Source organism: Ursus americanus, chromosome 15, assembly GCF_024610735.1.
Source record: "Ursus americanus isolate L20-20 chromosome 15, mUrsAme1.1.p, whole genome shotgun sequence".
Lineage (NCBI taxonomy): Eukaryota > Metazoa > Chordata > Mammalia > Carnivora > Ursidae > Ursus > Ursus americanus.
In genome coordinates, this window is record NC_142141.1 from 7938225 (window position 1) to 7956140 (window position 17916).

General features: G+C 42.7%; 2 protein-coding genes across 5 annotated transcripts in view; one reads left to right on the forward strand and one right to left on the reverse strand.

The window, feature by feature from the left end:
* INSYN2B (inhibitory synaptic factor family member 2B) overlaps positions 1-12091 on the forward strand; it is a 116369-nt gene extending 104278 nt beyond the window's left edge. For both annotated transcript variants that reach the window (XM_045792088.2, XM_087867814.1), the window contains one exon: positions 10851-12091. In XM_045792088.2, coding sequence (XP_045648044.1) covers positions 10851-11037 — 187 coding nt within the window. In that variant the 3' untranslated portion in view covers positions 11038-12091. The remainder of the gene's footprint in view (positions 1-10850) is intronic.
* DOCK2 (dedicator of cytokinesis 2) overlaps positions 1-17916 on the reverse strand; it is a 409258-nt gene that overhangs the window by 199942 nt on the left and 191400 nt on the right. The window lies entirely within an intron of this gene.

A 17916-nucleotide genomic window follows, 5' to 3' on the forward strand; every position in this document is an offset into this window, starting at 1 on the left:
CCTATCGCGTTGTAATATAGTGTTGATGAGTTTCTTTCCTTCTGTAAATGGCTAATATCTCAAAGTTGTGGGCCAGTGTCTAGTACATAGTTGGTGCTCAGTAGATACTTGTCAAAAAAGGAAATGGCTACATTGACCGGGGCAAGGATGAAAAGTAATGGTGGGTTGGAGACAGTTATTTAGATTGCCCAAAAGTAAAGCAATTGTTACCATTTGTGTGTGCACCTGCCCTTAGGTGGGGAAGTGGAGGGTCTTAATTAATCAAATGTTCTTATTGGGGAAGGAAGGCTTCTATGCAGCAGGTCCTCAGTAGATATTTTTTAACTGAATCAAACAACAACCTAATGTAGTACAGAGATTGTCGATTTTCAAGTACCTGGAATGCTACATACTCTCAACAAGATGGAGCCTAATCAAATCTTCCTTTGATGACTCAGAGAGCTTGTTGCAATTTCATAGGACATTGAGATCCTCGTTCATCATGGCCAACCAACATTGGCCGGTACTTCTGTACCGGCTGTGGTTGGAAAGGCAAAGTTTGATTTGTGGCAAACCACAAACTCCTTCCATGCTCAAATAAATATCTCCCTTTTATGGTATCTGAACTGCCCCAATGATCTCTTTGGGAGAGAGGTTTAAGACATTAGATCTGCAGTGTCTCTTGATAAAATATCAAAACCCAGTGTGGTGAGTAGAATAATGGCCCTGAAGGATGTCTGTTTCTAATTCCTGGACATGTGAATATGTTACCTTACCTGGCAAAACGGACTTTGCAGATGTGGTTAAGGATCTTGGGATGGGATGAGTAGCCTGGATTGCCCAGGTGGGCCCAATTTAATCATAAGGATCCCTATTAAGGGAAGAGGGAGGCAGGAGATGCAGAGTCAGAGGAGGAGATGTGACAACAGAAGTAGAGGTTCAAGACAGGAAATCACAAGCAAAGAATGTGGACAGCCTCTAAAAGGTGGAAAAAGCAAGGGACAGACTCTCTCACTGCTGACACTGTGATTTACAGTTCTGGAGGATTTCTGATCTCCAGAGGTCTAAGGGTACCACTTGTGTTGTTCTAAGCCACTAAATTTGTGACGATTTCTTTCAGCAGCAATAATAATACGACCAGATTAAACTCTCATGATTCATAAACTACATACATCCTAATGGGAAGTCAGTTTATATGACTTTTTTGGATGATTTTTACAATTAATGACGAGCTAGCTGAGGGCAGAAATCTGTTGGGAAGAAAATTAGGGGAAAGAAATAAGAAGAGATTGTCTATTATTACTGGTCATTATAAATACCTTTTGCTCTCACATTTAATCCTCACCACCCTGTGAGACAGATAAAAATACTCCCATTTTGTAGATGAGGCAACTGAGGCTCAAATACTTGCACAGGACTCAGATTAGACAATCGGGACTGAGAGAGTGAGGAACATGCACAGATACTCTGCAGCTAGTACGTGGCAGCGACACGGTTGGGACTCAGTTCTAGGGCCTGCTAGTTAGATTCCACAGCATGCTGCCTTCAGAGGCCAGACCTATTGGAGGGGTGTCAGTAGAATGTTACATGGCCGAGTTCTCCTCAGCCAAGGGCACCGTGAGCGTTTGTGTTTTAGATGCAAGCCTTAAGTAGTGTTCTCAAAGGGTGATCATGGACCACCTGCATGGGAGTCTCCTGGGTATCTGAATACTGGTTGCTGGCCTTCACCCCCAAACCTGCTGGAGTAAGAGGTGGGGTGAAGAATAGGAAAAATCTGTAGTTACAGCAAGCTCCTTGGGAAGGCCTGATTCCAATAAAGCTTAAGAGACATTCAACTAAGTAAAATCAGGGTCTTTTTTTTTTTTTTTAAGATTTTATTTATTTATTTGAGAGAGAGAAAGAGTGCGCATGCACGAGAGAGTACAAGCAGTGGAGAGAGAGAAGCAGGCTGTCCGTCGAGCAGGGAGCCCGATGCGGGGCTCGATCCCAGGACCCTGGCATCATGACCTGAGCCGAAGGCAGATGCTTAACTGACTGAGCCACCCAGACACCCCAAAATCGGGGTCTTGAAAGGAGGAGATGGCAGTTGATTTACTAGAAGCTTTTGTGACAACCCAGACCACATGCCCATGAAAAGAAAATTCTTACTAATAAACTAGCCCAGCAAATAGTTTTGTTTTAAATGCATCATTGGAAAGATGATTTGCCTTTCTACTAATTATAGGGTTAAACGGTCCTATACAGACCTAACTAGGGGGTGCAAGTGAGAGTGGACGCAACGGGAAAGGAAAGGGGAGGTCAGGGGGCTTGCTCATATAGTAAGCGTAACTCCTGAGGCCTCCTGTTTCCAAAGGGAAGAGAAAATGAGTCTCTGTCAGTCCACTTTGGGGCCCAGGCTTGCATTATGCATTACTTAGGGGATTCATTTGTAGTCGCTCCTTCCTGCCACATCTCCCAGCTCCTCAGGCCTCATCTGAGATCAGGAACAGAAAGGCAATCTCTGCTGACATTCCTCCTCCAATTAAGGTTAAGACCAATTAAAGCCCAATTCTGTTCCCAAGCCAAGAGTCCAAATGCTAAGAACTATCCTCTGGCGAGTCCTGGAGGAGCAATCACAAATACCAGCTAGAGGGGGTGTGCAAAGTGCTGCCCCTCACCACCACCCCCTCTTGGGAGAGAGGTGTAGTAACCCCGTGCTCCTGGACCAGGTAATCTGCATGACACTGAATGCCAGCGGCTTCCACCACCATCCTCTCATTTCCTCTAGCTCCACAGACCATGAGCTCTTCACCAGTATCGATTCGATTCCTCCGCTGTTACAGCTCCTTCTGAACCAGACAGAGAAGTGAAGGATATTCAAAAAGAGATTTGCTGCAAGCGCTCTCTTTGCAACTAGCAACCAGCTTTCCCGTTGTTCCCGGTGTCACTCCCTCACAGTTTTGATATTCAGAACTCATCAGAAGGAGCCTCTCTGGAACACAGGCCAAAGCCTTACAGCTGTGTGCCCTGCAGGAGAAAAGCCAGGCCTGCACCTTACTGAGGGCAGAGCCTCTGGAGACTTGCATGAGTCACCTAGTGTCACACAGTCAGTGGCGCTGAGTATCTCCCTCGAGTTTCCTTCTATAGTGAAGCTTTCTGACCACTGGGTCTTGGGCTTGCCTGCCACTTAAAGCTATTACCTAACTACAGAAAAAGGCATTGTTTTATTAGAAATGTAATATGCACCCAGGCCTGTGGGTTTAGTAACCTACTTTCCACTTAAATTATTTAGTATTTTCCTTTTGTCTGCTTCTGATGCTCTGCCAGTGTGGAGCTGGGTGAACTGTGAGAGTGTTTGCCTTCCAGCCACAGTCCTCCGTCTGGCCAGCAATGAAGTCCGCAGTGAAAAATAATTATAAATTACCCGGTATATCTGTTCTTTCTAGTAATCACAGATGCGTTTGCGGCCCTCACCACACTTCAAGATGGACTGAGAACCATTTATTGCAAACGCTGGAACAGGGACATTACGGCAATACCATCCAGCGTCCCCCAAACAACTGCCAACAAACATGGCTCAAGCTCTCTTTTCAGGAAACAGACATAGAGTTTGAAGTACATATGGAAATTTCTCTGAACCCTGACAGGTTAATCTCCAAGACATTTGCTTCTAGCCCCCATTTCTCTCAGTAGCTTTATCCCTTTCTTCTCCTCCCTAGAATGCAAGGAGAAAGTAGGATTTATAGCATCAGTAATTTATCTGAAATAAAAATAAAACCTGTTTTAAAGCATTAATAGCTAAAGAGGCTGAAACATACCATAAATATAAAATCAATCAAGTTTAGAATTTCACAGGAATAACAAATGGATGGCTGTTGGCACAGAGGCCACGGTTGACCACAGAATGACCCAATCTTTATTTCTCTGTCAAGTTAATGTAACAATCATTACTGTTTGTTGAACCAGGCATGGTGCCAGACGCTTTGCTAAACATTATACATGTGTCATCTCATTTCGGACTCCCAAAAAACCTAAAATGGGGGTATGGTTATTGTAATCACTCTGCAAATGAGGAAACTGAGACTCAGAGGGGTTACATGAAAATTTGTCCAAGATTCAATGCAGCCAGAGCTCAAACCAATCCTGCTTTCAGGAGATTTTCCTCCCCCTGCCCCTCTTACCTTTGACCTTGCATAATCACTGAATCTACATGTTAAAGTTCTCTGAGATGACCTGCCACTTCTGAGGGCCTAACCTGAAGACCTTCTTGACACAGCCACAGAATGCAGGGCATAGATTTCTTTCAAAGACAGCGATCAGCAGTGAAGATTTCTACAGCTTGGTCCTATTTATTAATGTATCAAGAACAGAACCTGCAATTCTCTGAAGACTTGTCAGCAGACAGATGCCCTAGGAGAAGGGGTACACTTGCCAAATTAAAATAGCTGCAAGTTGTGAAGCTTAAAATTATACCTTATAAATAATGAGCAAACTGGTCATTAGAAGAAAGTGTTCGGAACAAAATCCCTTCCAGGCTAGGGGGAAAAGAAAACAAACTAACAAAATCTCCTACTTTCCCAGACTATAATTCTTCCCTAGAGACACTTTCCAAAGTGGCGTGATTCACCCAAGTGGAGAGGAACCAAACTACCCTCATTGATTCCATTGATTCTTACAGCTAATTCTTTAAAAAAGAAAGTTGCAGAAGGTCACTAATCTGTGGTGCCCCTGGGTTCTATGACAAGAGGGGCCACAGCAACACTCCGACAGAGATGATGAAGAGATGGAGAGGGGTTAGGAAGGTGTTTTGTCTTCAGGGAGATGTTGTGGATCATTAATTTCTCGGCTAACTTGCCTGAGTGTACGGTTTATGGCAGTGTCTTGTCACCATTTCTCTTTATAAAAAAGCAAGACTCACCTGCTGAGAAGGAAGTGCAAAGAGCCCACCACAGACCTCCGCAGCCTGCAGTAGGCCCAAGATTGCTGAGTCCCTATAGGACCTTGAGTAAGCTTCCTCTTGAGGAGGTGCCATCTTTTCTGAGAATGCAGCCTCATGGTCAGAATTGCCCTGCAAGCTAGAAACTACTATGAAGTGCATCAGACAGCTGGGTCATAAAGTGTCCTCCATGCGGCCCAGCCCCAGGTTTGGTCTGGTTCCACAGGGGGTTGTAAGGTCATTAAGGTGTGTCAGGCCTTGATCAGCACCACCTCACCACCCCCACCCCATACACATTTGGCAGGTAGGATCTCACACAGATAGTGACTACTATGTTCTTTCAGCGCAGTATATCTTAGTATGTAAGCTTTGGAGCTGGACAGTGTAGGCACAAATCCTGGCCCCGTCACTTACTAGCATGCTCCTGGCAGAATATTTAACCTCCCCTTGCCTCAGTTTCCTCATGTGTAAAATGAAGTTAACCTCTCTCTCACGGGGCTGTGAGAATTACACGAGACATGAGAAAATTACTGAACTTGTAGGATAGTGTCCACAGTACAGATGACACTTGGTAAATGAGAGTAGTAGTAGTTCTCCCTGTCTTCCTGCCACCCCTCCTCTCTCTCCACTTCCTCCTCCTCCCCACCTTCCTACTTCTCCTCATTACTGTTATTGTTATTCACTTAAATACCATATGTCCTTACCTAACACGGTGCAGGACTCTCATTCTTTCTTTTTTCTTAGAATAAGACCCCCGGTAATAACCAAGCCCTGGGCTAAAACTTTTGATCCCCCTTTAGGAAAAACAAAGGACTGGGAGTCAGGAAGCCAGGCTTAGATTCTGATCATAACTCATGGTGTGGCTTCGCTTTGCCAATCCCTTTGTCAGTTAAACGGGGATAACCATCTTCCCATCGTCCTGGGCTATTGTAAGGCTAAAATAAAAACACAGATCCGAACTGCATCCAGAACCTGGCTCTGTTGTTTGCTTATATACCTATGTATTTATTTACTTTTTCTTCTCACTATTTCTTCTTCTAGACAAACTATGACTTAGACTTCTCATGCCTTCCAATTACCTAGAAAAACATCCTTCTACTTTTCACCTACCATGATGGCTGAAGCATTGATCTGTCAGCTAGATTAGTGAGATGCCCTCAAGAAGAAAACCTGAAAGCTCTCTTCCATTCCTGCTTTACACACAGCTCACTTTCTAAGTGCAGTGTGGTGCCATGCACAGGCATCTTGGGCAGAAAGGGCTCTAAGTCTCCCCAGTGAACTGGGCACCCCTGAACCGGGTGTTAGGTATTTCATGCATCTTCAGAGGACTAACCTCACAGACCTTGAGTGCTCTAGTCTATCTTAATAGTGTCAGGCCTGAATCCCATATTGTAACAATTTCTTGACTACCATTTGCCCCAAGCTGTGAGCCAGAACTCTGCACAAGCTAAGAACTCAACACTGCTCTTCTCCCTGTGGAATATGAGTGGCAGAAGATGGTAAGGGTGTCAGGGTGGGGAGATTAAGAGGAAGAAAAGAAGTGGAGGTGAGGTTGGAAAAGTTACTGGTGTTCTACCTTGATACTAAGCCCAAGTCAGACAGTCATTCCCCAGAACTACAAAGAACCCTCTGCTAAGAGTTTATTTGAATTCTTACCAAGTAGGCAGCTTATTCCCCTTTTCAAGAAGTTGTTGAATTGGTGTGGGTTGGCTAAGTAAGAAGTTGAGGGGTATCTTCTCTTCTCTACCCAGCTTCAAAATGAAAACAAATGAGAGAGGGGTCACTGCCCCTGCCCATTTATAAGGCAGCTGCTACCAAAACAAAATATACTCCCTCTCCTCCCCTCCAAACTAAACAGTAGTTTGTCAAATGGATGAAAAAGAAAAAAAGTGACAATTTTCCTTTATGTTAATAAATTGCTTTGGCCTAAAAGACATTAATCAGTTTCTTTCCAAATTGTACATGCTTCCCTATACTCTGCTATTTGCCTGGCCTTGAAAAGAAAGTCACTTTCAATCCCCTTTAAATTGTCAAGACCAGTGGGGATAGTTGCAGGAGGAGGGTAGGGAGCTCCCTAAGCCCTAATGATTATAATGGAAGCCTGTGGTGTTTCCATAGAAACATAAAAAGTGTATTCTTCCCTGAATGTATATGGAGGGGAGGAGTGAAGAGCGATGTTGCTGACAAGGTGTACAATTACTGAAGAGCTAAAGATATGAGTGAGGAGGTAAGGCATTCTGTTCCTACGATAAGAAGACAAAAGTCTTAGTGAAGAGTGAAGTGGGCAGACACCATATCCTACATGAAGACATTTCACCTGTTATTGTTCTATCTGCACAACTACCCAGTGAAGTAGCTTTATAGTTCCTGCTTTCAACTGAGTCTCAGAAAGCGTAGCAACTTGCCCAAGGTCGCCCAGCCGGTAAGTGGTATATCCTTAGTTCAAACCCAGGAGTGTTCCACTTGAGAGTCCCTGTTCTATTCTCTGTATTGGGCTGAACTTTATTTATTTTTTTTTTTAAAGATTTTATTTATTTATTTGACAGAGACAGCCAGTGAGAGAGGGAACACAGTCAGGGGGAGTGGGAGAGGAAGAAGCAGGCTTCCAGCGGAGGAGCCTGATGTGGGGCTCGATCCCACAACACCGGGATCACGCCCTGAGCCGAAGGCTGAAGCTCAACGACTGAGCCACCCAGGCGCCCCTGGGCTGAACTTTAAATTGTGATGGTGAGACAGAGTTAACATTCTGTCTCCTGGCTCTTCTCTCTCCAGGCATGCCAGTTCTATACATATTCTGGAATCCCCCAGAGCATTATTTTTTCTAATTGGTATTGGGACACTATTGTGAATCTTAACAAACTCAAGTGGTTTGTTGTTGTCATTCGTTTGTTTGAACTGTCAAGTCAGAGAAAAGTTACATATAAGGAAAAGAAGGAGGCCAGTTGATGTGTATGTTCATAAAATTTGGTAGAGATGTAGGCATGAACAGCTGGGAGGTAGGGGTACCTGAGATAAATGGAAAGTAATTTGTAAAGCAATTGTTAGTTTAATCATCTATCTCACATGCTGGGATGTAAAATCCATGAGAACAACATCCACATCTTTCTATCTTACTATTATCCCTGCAACTGAGCAGTGTCAGGCCAAGAGCAGGATAAATAGCTGGCTGGCCAGCTGGCTGGCTGGCTGGCTGGCTGGCTAGATGGCAGGTAGAATGGATGGCTAGATGGTATGTAGGATGGATGGATGGATGGATGGATGGATGGATGGATGGATGGATGGATGACTGGTTAGATAAATGGATGGTTGGCTGGCTGGCTGGCTGATTGGATAGATGGATGGATTATCCTATACCATAAAGCACAGGACATTCTGAGAATGAGCAGGAAGTACCCATTTTCTTGGGCTCTATATGTTGCTCTAGGATGGAGGTTATTTTTGTGCTTTGGGGGGAAGGCTAGGAATATTTTCGGAGGTAGCAGAACTGTGAATGTGGATGTCCCCTATCTGTGAACTAGTGCTAGTGGGGGTAAGAATCAGAGTTTGCAACTTACTGCTTTAAATACTTTCCTTGAAGCAATGCAGAGGTTGTTGGAGACCAACTCTTCCCCAGCCTCTGAATCCATCTCCTTAAGTTCCTACTGGTGAGGGTGAGATGCAGGTAGTACAGATAAAAATTCACCCCATTCCCAGAGATAAAGAGGAGTGCAGTGCTGGATAATGCATCCTGGAAGTGAAAGCCTCAGTTCTTGATTTTGTGGTTGCCTCTGTTTGGTGACCTGGCAAATCCTGGGCTTTGGTTACAATGTCCCTAATTGCTTTTGATGTTGACTGGCATTTACTGAAGACACAAAGCCCCTGGGCTACCAGTATCAGGAGGCCAGAAATAATGTCTATCTATCTGTCTACCATTCCTTCCCTAGCACTTAGCACAGGGTCTGGCACATGGGTGATACTCAATAAATATTTGTTGAATGACTGGCTGAATACTTGGTGCCTTGTTCTGAGCTGAGCGTTGTACATGCCTATCCTTTAAACTTCACTGAAATCCTATGAGTAGGTACCACACTCATTTTGCAGATGAGAACACTGTGGCTTAAAAAATAATAATAAATGACTTCCCCAAGATTTCACAGCTAATCAGTTGTGGAGCTTTGCTTTGAAAAATATAGCCATTATATAGGTCATCCAGCCAGGAGTATGTCCCTATAGAAGAGACCAGGGAGGAATGGAAAAAGAAAGGATGACATCAAGGAGGAAATCTGGGTGAAGCTTATCAAAAATACAGAAACAAAATAATCAGAAACAGCTTCCCAATGCTCCCTAAGCACTGACATCCCATCACTCTGGCTACAAAACATGCCATCTGGCTCTTCTGACTCTTTAGCTTCTTCCATCTTGGGATGCCCATTTAGGGGCTTCATTAGTCATATGTGACAATCATGATTTGCCTTTCCAGAAGCACTTACTCTGATCCTGGGTCTCTGTGAGGTGACATGGGGATAGTAGATAAGGACAAGTGTCCCTTCAATGATAGCCCTTATTGTCCCTTGCTGGGTAGAAAGGCTTCGGACTGTCCTGCCACATCACAAACCAATGTGAGGGTCTTCTGTCTTCCATAAGAAACATTTCATTTCCCTCCTTGCCAAGCAAGGAGAATGAACTGTTTCTGTGACTCTGCATTTCCTCTACTTTCCACACTCCTATACTGGTTACTCATCTTGGGCCATCTGAGGCCTCTAGAATGAAACCAGGTGGTAACACAGCTAAGAGCTTAAGAGTCTTCTCATAATCATCTCGGCAGTGGAAACCCCTCCATAAGTAAATCTCCTAGGGAGGAAAGTGGACAATTAAGAGCAGAGAGAGCCCATGCACAGCCTTCAGGGGCATCTGCAGGATTCATTCTTTCTGGCCCGCTCTCCAGCTTCTGGGGAAACTGAGACAGATTATGAGTCAAGCTGACAAACCCTGACACACCTGCAGGCCTGATTCTCAAGCCCTCAAGGACACGGAAAGTGTGAGTACCTAGTGTGAGCACCCACTGTGAACAAGCCAGAGCTTCTGTACTTCCTGACTTCTGACTCTCAACCCTTGGGAACCACCAGTCCCAAATGCATCATGTTTCCCTCACAGACCTGTGTACAGATAATACAATGGAGTCTGTACATCAATGACTCCAAAACATACAAATAAAATAGCAAAGAAAAAATGAAGATTAAGAAACGTCCATTAAAGGAAAGTTTTTAAATATGTCTACATTGAGGAATACTATGAGGTACGTGTATATGGAAAGCCCTCCAAGCCACATTGTTAAATTGAGAAGCAAGGCAGAGAGCAAGACATAATGTATTAGTGGTAATAATGGTAATGATGATAATAATAACAACACTAATGGGAACTAACAAATATGGAAGGCTTACTACATGCCAGGTACTGCTCTAAGTACTTCCTTTGTATTCTCTCACTTAGTTAATATACATATTAATTCCAAAGAAAGTCTTTGAGATTGTTGCTGCTATTATGTCCATTTTATTGATGAGGAAACTGAGTTGTCAGTTTTATTGTATATCCGTCTATATTATTTTAATCTTCTATAATGAGGCAGTTTTTGTGCAAAATGTATAAAAAGAATTAACAATTAATAGCATTAAATAAATGTGCGAGAGAGATTGGAGCAATATTTACTGAACACCTACTCTCAGGCTGCCATATTACGAGTCTCATTTGGACGTAAGCACAACCCCAAAAGGGAAGTATTTCAGCTGCCAGTCCAATCCATGAGGAACTGGAGGTTGAGAGGGCTGGCACACAATCTTCCCAAGGTCAGTAGTACCTGAGCATGTGGGACTAGATCTCAAAGCCTACACTCTTCCATGTCAGTTGGACACTTGGTGATGCGAAATCAATATATGCTGATTTGAATTTACTTTCCTTCCTTCTCCTCTCTGTTTTTCAGTGTAGAATATGATTTTCGGCAGCAGGAAGGCAGGTTCCATGAAGTTCTACAGAGTCTGGAGGAAGCGGAACCAGTGGAGGAGACATCTCCCCCACCAAAGTCCCCAGCAGAACCTCCAGTCCCTGAGAAACAGGACTTAAGGAGGAAAACCAAGAAAGTGAAGAAGAAATGCTTCTGGTGGATCTGAGCTTGTTGGGTCCATTCCCTTTGCCCTCCTCACAAACCTCCCCTAGGTGGGGAAACCACTGCCCTCAGGCCTTCTCTACTTCTTAGCACAGGCCCCAGGTAGTTAGCCATTCAACTTGTGAAATGGGAAAGACTCGGGGCTGGTCTATCTGCTGCTGGACACCTGACCACTAATCTCACCTGAATGAGTGACGCTGCTTGCTGAGGACTTCATGGACCCTAGAGTGACCACTTGCCTAGTTCGCTGTCACACATGACCAGGACACATCCTTGTTTGAGAGTCTTGGTTCCTACCGTGAGCAAAACCCTATCACATTTTCCAACACCTCCATGATGCTAAACACTTCCTTCCATCCTGGGTTCATCATCTCAAAAGAAAAAAAAAATGTTGTGCATAAAAGGAAGATAGAGGAGCATTATAAGCAGATAACCCAGAAAAAATTTAGACACCTAAACTGGCAATTTTCTAAGATATTGGCATATAGAAGCACAACAGACGTAGGTAGGGCATAAAAATACAAGATCACCTGGTGGTTGGGTCATTTTCATTTTTAATTAGCCTTCAGATCCCAAATCAAGGATGTGTCATCTCGTGCTGTGTGGGCTTTACAGTCTGTGGCAGAGTGAGGTTACAGCAGGTTATAAGGAACTTGGTGGTATGGCTATCCTGCAGTTGTAACTGATGCAGGGCCTGCCTTAAACCATCATGTTCTCAGCCTGGGGCCTGAGACATGTCGGCAGATGGGTGGGACCTGGTTTGGGCTTGTACTTTAAGATTCCGCAGTTAATGTCCCTGCAATATTTAAGACCATGAGATTCAGCAGCTTGTCTGTCCATTTCATCTTACCAGTAACATAAAACTAAGATAAAACACAACACAGGTTCTTGTTCATTCATCCCAGCGACAGCCTTGTTCCAAAGTATACTAATCTTCACAATCTCCCTTTGTGATGACCAGGTGATGGTCACCTGATTGAAGAAGCAGCAGGACTGGGGATGAGGATATATTTTTTTTCCATTTTAGTATTAAAGACCTTTCCTTCCCAAAGTCTGAATTCTTTTGAAGTCTGACTCATTCTTTTGGCAAGACCCTCATTCATGTCAGTCCAGTCAAACTTGCATGGCTGAACAAACTACTAAAGTAATAGAATTAATTGCTACATACTCTTGGGTATAAGGGGTAGGTTAGAAAGTCTTGTATCCTATGCATTAAATTCTCTACCAGCCTGTGGTTGCATTGATGCTGCTTAGAAAAGGGGTCCTAAAGCTCAACAAGCATTCGGTGAAGAAGGCATTTCATAATCCCCTTTGCTGAAGATCAGGTGTCTGAGTTAGAGTCTGCAGAGTGCACGTGGGATGTACGTACCCCACTGCAAATTGAGACTAACTGAACAAACCACGCCGACAGCTTCACCTTTCCCTGTCACCGTGCTGCAGTGCACAAAGCTATTTCAGTGGGAGCGAGAGGGAAATTTGGCAAAGAGTCTCAGCTTGCACTATTTAAGTCTTGGAATGTCATTCAAGATGTTCTCATTCTGTTTCTAGTGTAATGTTTAAACCCACAAAATGAGACCGGAATACATAACACTAAGTTGGAATTAAGATAAATACACTTGTCATACTTAAGAAGTCACATTTCAATAAGATATGCTACCACTGGCTAAAAGCCACAGATCTTTCTGTATCCACACAATCAACTCTCAGTTGGCCCCAACAGTGGAAAAGAACAGCACAGAAGATAATCCAGTAAGACAAGATCATTTGGGATCTCTTATATAATTTTATCTCATAGTAGAGCTTCCATCTTAATTTGCTTTGTTTACGCTAAATTTCAAATTAATTTGTATTCTCGGGTAGCATGCTAGAATGAAAATAATCCTGTTCCTGGAATTAAGAGACCCAGACAACAGAACAGTCTATTGCACTAACCGTGGCAAATTGCTTAAATTTTCAGGACCTGTCTGTCCACTCTTGAATGGAGATGTAAATACCTACTCTACCTACTTTATAAGCTCTGTGCACATTCCAACATCAAAATAAGCAGAATGCAGAACGACCCAGAGCTGAGCGAGATCACTTGCCTGAGTTAGCCGGGAATGATGAAGTGTCTGAGGTAACTCACACAAAAAGGATAATCCAACCCTTGGATAATGAAGCTCCCTTTGTCATACACTTACACTGAGTTGGGGACCTGAGATAAATCCTCAACTGAATTAAATGAAATTGGGGTTGGAAAATGCTGACTTTTCGAGAACAACAATGAAAACAACAACAACAAAACAACAACAAATGAGGCTATGACAATTCTATACCAAAGCACAACACAGCACTGCTCAGGCCACCAACCTGAAATCGGGAAGGGGGTCTCTTCTGAATATTGAACATTTTAAATAGTTGGGAGGGAAATGTGTTCAGTAAACAACTTTCTGCTGAACAAAAATGATCATCTCTATGTTTCGAACACACGGTTCCAGATGCCAAACCTCTATACTCACCTACCGTGTGAAATCACTTCTTTGTAAAATATTATGTAACTTCTACCATGATATTCTAGAGAAATGCTGTACTTGAGGTTATATGGTTTTATGGAGAGATATTAATTTGGAAAAAAATTACTTTTATAAAATTGAAGGGAAAAAGACCGATACATCAACTTCAGTTGCAGGAGTTTATGTAGCTGCTTTCTCTGTAGTTAAAAGAAATAGGTACTCACTATACTTGGAACTTCATACCAGCTCATCTATAGAGCACCTTCTTAAAGACTATGTACAATGAAAGGTTTTGTAAATTTCTAAACTGTTTTAAATGGGATATTATCTTTTGCAATAAACTTACATATTTTTCCTAGGCTTTAAGACTCCATTACTAGCTTGGGTTGATTTGGGTTATAAAATTTAAACTTAAGAATGACTCAATGGTTCTAGTGACAGGGATAGTTTTCATTATAATCCCTTCTGTACGTTTCCCAGGAAAACAAATTAACAATGAACACATTTAGAACTTCGTGCCTCAATGATCACATGAAGCCCCACGTGTTCTGGGAGCAAAGGAGGTAGTTTAAATCAATGGAATAGTCCCTAGCTTCATTCACATGGATATACTTTCATGATTTCTTATCATTATTTTGCCCATACAATTTATTCAATATTTTTTAAATTTTTCCTGTAATTTTCTTCTTTAAAAGGCAGCTATATCACCACCATAAGGAAACCAATATGATGTTCCAAAAATAGAAGATAAAATTAAAATAATTTTATTGAATTCTTGCTAAGATTTTTGAGTGTTGAAGGTGTTAAGCCTGAGACCAGCTCTCCTTGTTAAAAAGGGAGATTAGCAAATATTCAACACATGCTAAAGCCACTTTAACACCAAACACATTTTCCACTTAACTAATCGGGATGTTTGAGAGAGAATTGAAAAGAAAACAACTTTCCCATCCTGTGATTCATTTTTTTTCCCTTCATTGTCCATGAGCCATCTAAAGTCAGCTTGTCTACCAATTTAAGGTGGGAGGAGTCTTGGGCATAGCATCAGAAGTCTTGGGTTTGACACTATTCTGCCACATTCTTTTTGCTAGGTGGCTTTGGGAACGTTAACCTCTGTGAACTTCTGACTCCTTTTCTTATAATACTGAATATAACCTTTGCCTTACAAGGGTGTCTGACACTTAAGTGAATGAAAGTTCTTGAGCACAATGTAGAGCAAACAACAGGTGCTCAATAATTGCATATTCATTCATTTGCTGATTGAAGTAAATTGGGAGAGAAGATGCAAGACGCCTTCACTGGGCTGCAGCGGGCTTTCAGAAACAAGCTTAAGGTTTTCTCAGGGCAAAAAATGGTGTGGATAAGGAATGAACTCTTATTAGGACCAGAAACCACAATAGTGAATATTCCCTGACGAAGTCCTCAGTGATCCAGAAGAATATGGAGGCATATCAAGCACAGCATAGAGCTCTGAGAAATAAAAGATCCTTGTTGTGTGGAATCAAGTATCCTTGAGGTGAAAGACACTACAAGAGCTAGGTGCCTGACATTTTAAGCTATGAGGCTGTCAAGTAAGGCTAGATGAGTCGTCCAAGGGCTCACAATAATAGCTCAGGGAAGTTAGTCCTGGAGCAATGTAGTGGCGGGAGTAATATGGGAAGCCTACTGGACACCATGACCCAGGGCACTCCCAGGAACCACTGACACTAAACTTGAGACCCATTCTGACTGGCAGGTTCAACTGCCTCATTAGCTGAGCAGAGGCCTCAATATGGCCTTTGCTTAGAAAGGCTTTCATTTCGAGCTGCTCAAGGCAACTTGCTGTATACCAAAAACATATTTCTTTTTTTAAGTCCCAAGAAACATAGATTTTTCTTTTTTATGATCATTATGCTCATAAAGCATGGCTTGCAATAAAAAGAGCTGTGGGACGAATCCACACCCAACCAACTGTTTGTGTTTGGTGTAAGCCATGTTTGACAACTTAATGCTCATAAGCCCTTTTGGGTTGCATCTCAATTTCATCCCTGTCTTTCAACCAACTTACAGATTGAATTCCTATTGGTCACATCTATCACCACTACTCCTGAGGTTTCCCAAATACATGATTTTGGCCTGTCGCCTACAGGACCCTCAGTCCATGAAGAGCAAACCTAGAGCTTGGTTTTCACACTGCCAGACTAAGTCAGGTGCCAAGATAAGCATGCCTCTCCTCCAATTCTGCCATCCTATTCCAAACTCCTCCTCTTAGTTGGCCTCCACAAGTGTGTTCCTACTGGTCCCCCAACATGTACTCCCTTTCCCTTCCAGCACATTGTCCATACTGTAAGCAAAGGCAATCACTGCAAAATTCAGATCTGATCCATGTCACACTTTGGCTTCCTGATAAATTTAGAAAGTAAGACCAGGTCTGTCACTACAAACCCAGAAGGGCTCACCTCCCTCTCCCATGGAAGTGCCCATCTCAGGCACTTTCTCTGTCTGCTCTACAGTCACATTGAGTCACCTTGGCTTCCTTGGACCCATTATGCTAACACATCCTTAAGGGTCTGTGTAAACTTTTCCTTCTGCCTAGAATAATCCACACTATGTCATCCTCCCTGCCCTGTTTTCAGCTCTGTTGGGGCGTCCCCGGTAAGGTTTTCTAAAACCTAGATCACATGAAATACCCCTCCTGTACAGTCACCTGGCACCAGGATGCCTAGATCAAAGTTCTTGACACAGTTGACCTTGTACATACGTTTGTGCCATTCTTTGATGACCGTGTTTCTCTCTCATAGCCTATAATCTTCTTAAAGTAGGAATCCTACTTATTTTTGCTTACCTTTGTATCTCTAGCACTTAGCACAACGGAATTAAAATATCTGTTGCAGCAATAAATTAATGAATGAATTGGATCCAATGGACAGACATGAAAAAAATGATTCCCAGTTTTTCCTTTGTCTCATATACAGGTGGTCCCACTGGAGTGTATAGGCTCTGTTTTTCCCCCAGGAACATCCGTTCTTCCACTGACTAGCAAGTATTGTGCCCAGGGTTGTAATTCTACTATGGTCCAGTGGCACTCAGGACCCAGGAACATCAAGCCTCTATCATCCTACCCTCACTGCCAACCCCCAACACCTTTATTCTGAATATTGACAGTCTGGCTTAACCTTGTTTCAGAACAAATTGCCATGATAATTAAATCCCAATGCATTTTGCACATTTTACCAAGATACTGCTTTACTGTATGAAAGAGAAAATTAGCTTTGAAATTAAAGCAGATTGTTAACTATTTTCTCTATAATGTTTCCATTAAAATGACAAAATTTATTACATGTGACCTAGTCCATTTTATACAAAATACAATTTAAAGGAGACAGGGTCTGTCTAACTGAAGAAGCATGTTGGGCAGAGCGTTTTGCCTTGGCTTAAGCCACAACTAAAATGAAAAGACAATAAGCATCACACCAAAGGATTATTTGTTCCAAAGCAAATAAAAGGTTTATTATCATGAATGGCCTCACCAATTCTCAGAATCCATAACTATATTAGATTAAATTTCACTCAAATTAAACCAGAATATTTTTTCTCCTGGCAAAATCTCAATATGCATTTTTTAAATCATCAGCTAAACACAATGACCTCCCATTGGTGTTCGGACTTGGTTTCCCAGGTAGCACATGCGATACTGTGAGACCCTGGTTATGCTGACAGAAAAGGCTTCTTTCTCCTGAGCCAAATGGGGTGAGTCATTTTAATTGTTGAAATTGAGAGTGTTTCATATAACTCTTACACCGAGTACCCCAAGCCTGACTGAATCCAAACCCACATGCAGAAATCTCATATGGGTGATGGAAAAGAGGGGATGTCAGGAGCTGTTGTCCTTGTTTTCTGTTTTCTTGTTTGTTTCAAGATGGAAAACAATATGCTTTTTGCAGTTAGGGATCAAAGGGAGCAGATTCAAAGCCATGCAATGAACTCGTCACTGACCAGACTGGATTTCCTGGAACAGATCTCTCCTTCCACTCTACAACTACGCATCCTTAAGCGCCAGGAAAACTTCTCACATGAGCCCCAGTCCATAATCACTTTTTTTCGGCAGTTATTGATTCCCTTCTCTGTGCTGGTCAAGAAAATCGTAGACACAGCCCTTGCTTCATAGAGCTTATTATGGTCCAGTGAGGGGAGAAGGGTTCTGACAATAAGCACACTGCCTTTTCTGATTCATGCTCCTGGATGTCACACCCCAGCCCCCACTCCTCCTTTTGACCTTCTTAATGCTGTCCTTGTTATTCTCTTGGGATGATTATTTGTCTTAAATTATAGCTATTTCTAGTTCTCCCCTTGTTTGTTTTCCCACCATATGTGGTGTCCTGAGAGTAGGAACTGCTTTCCTCACGTTATAAAGT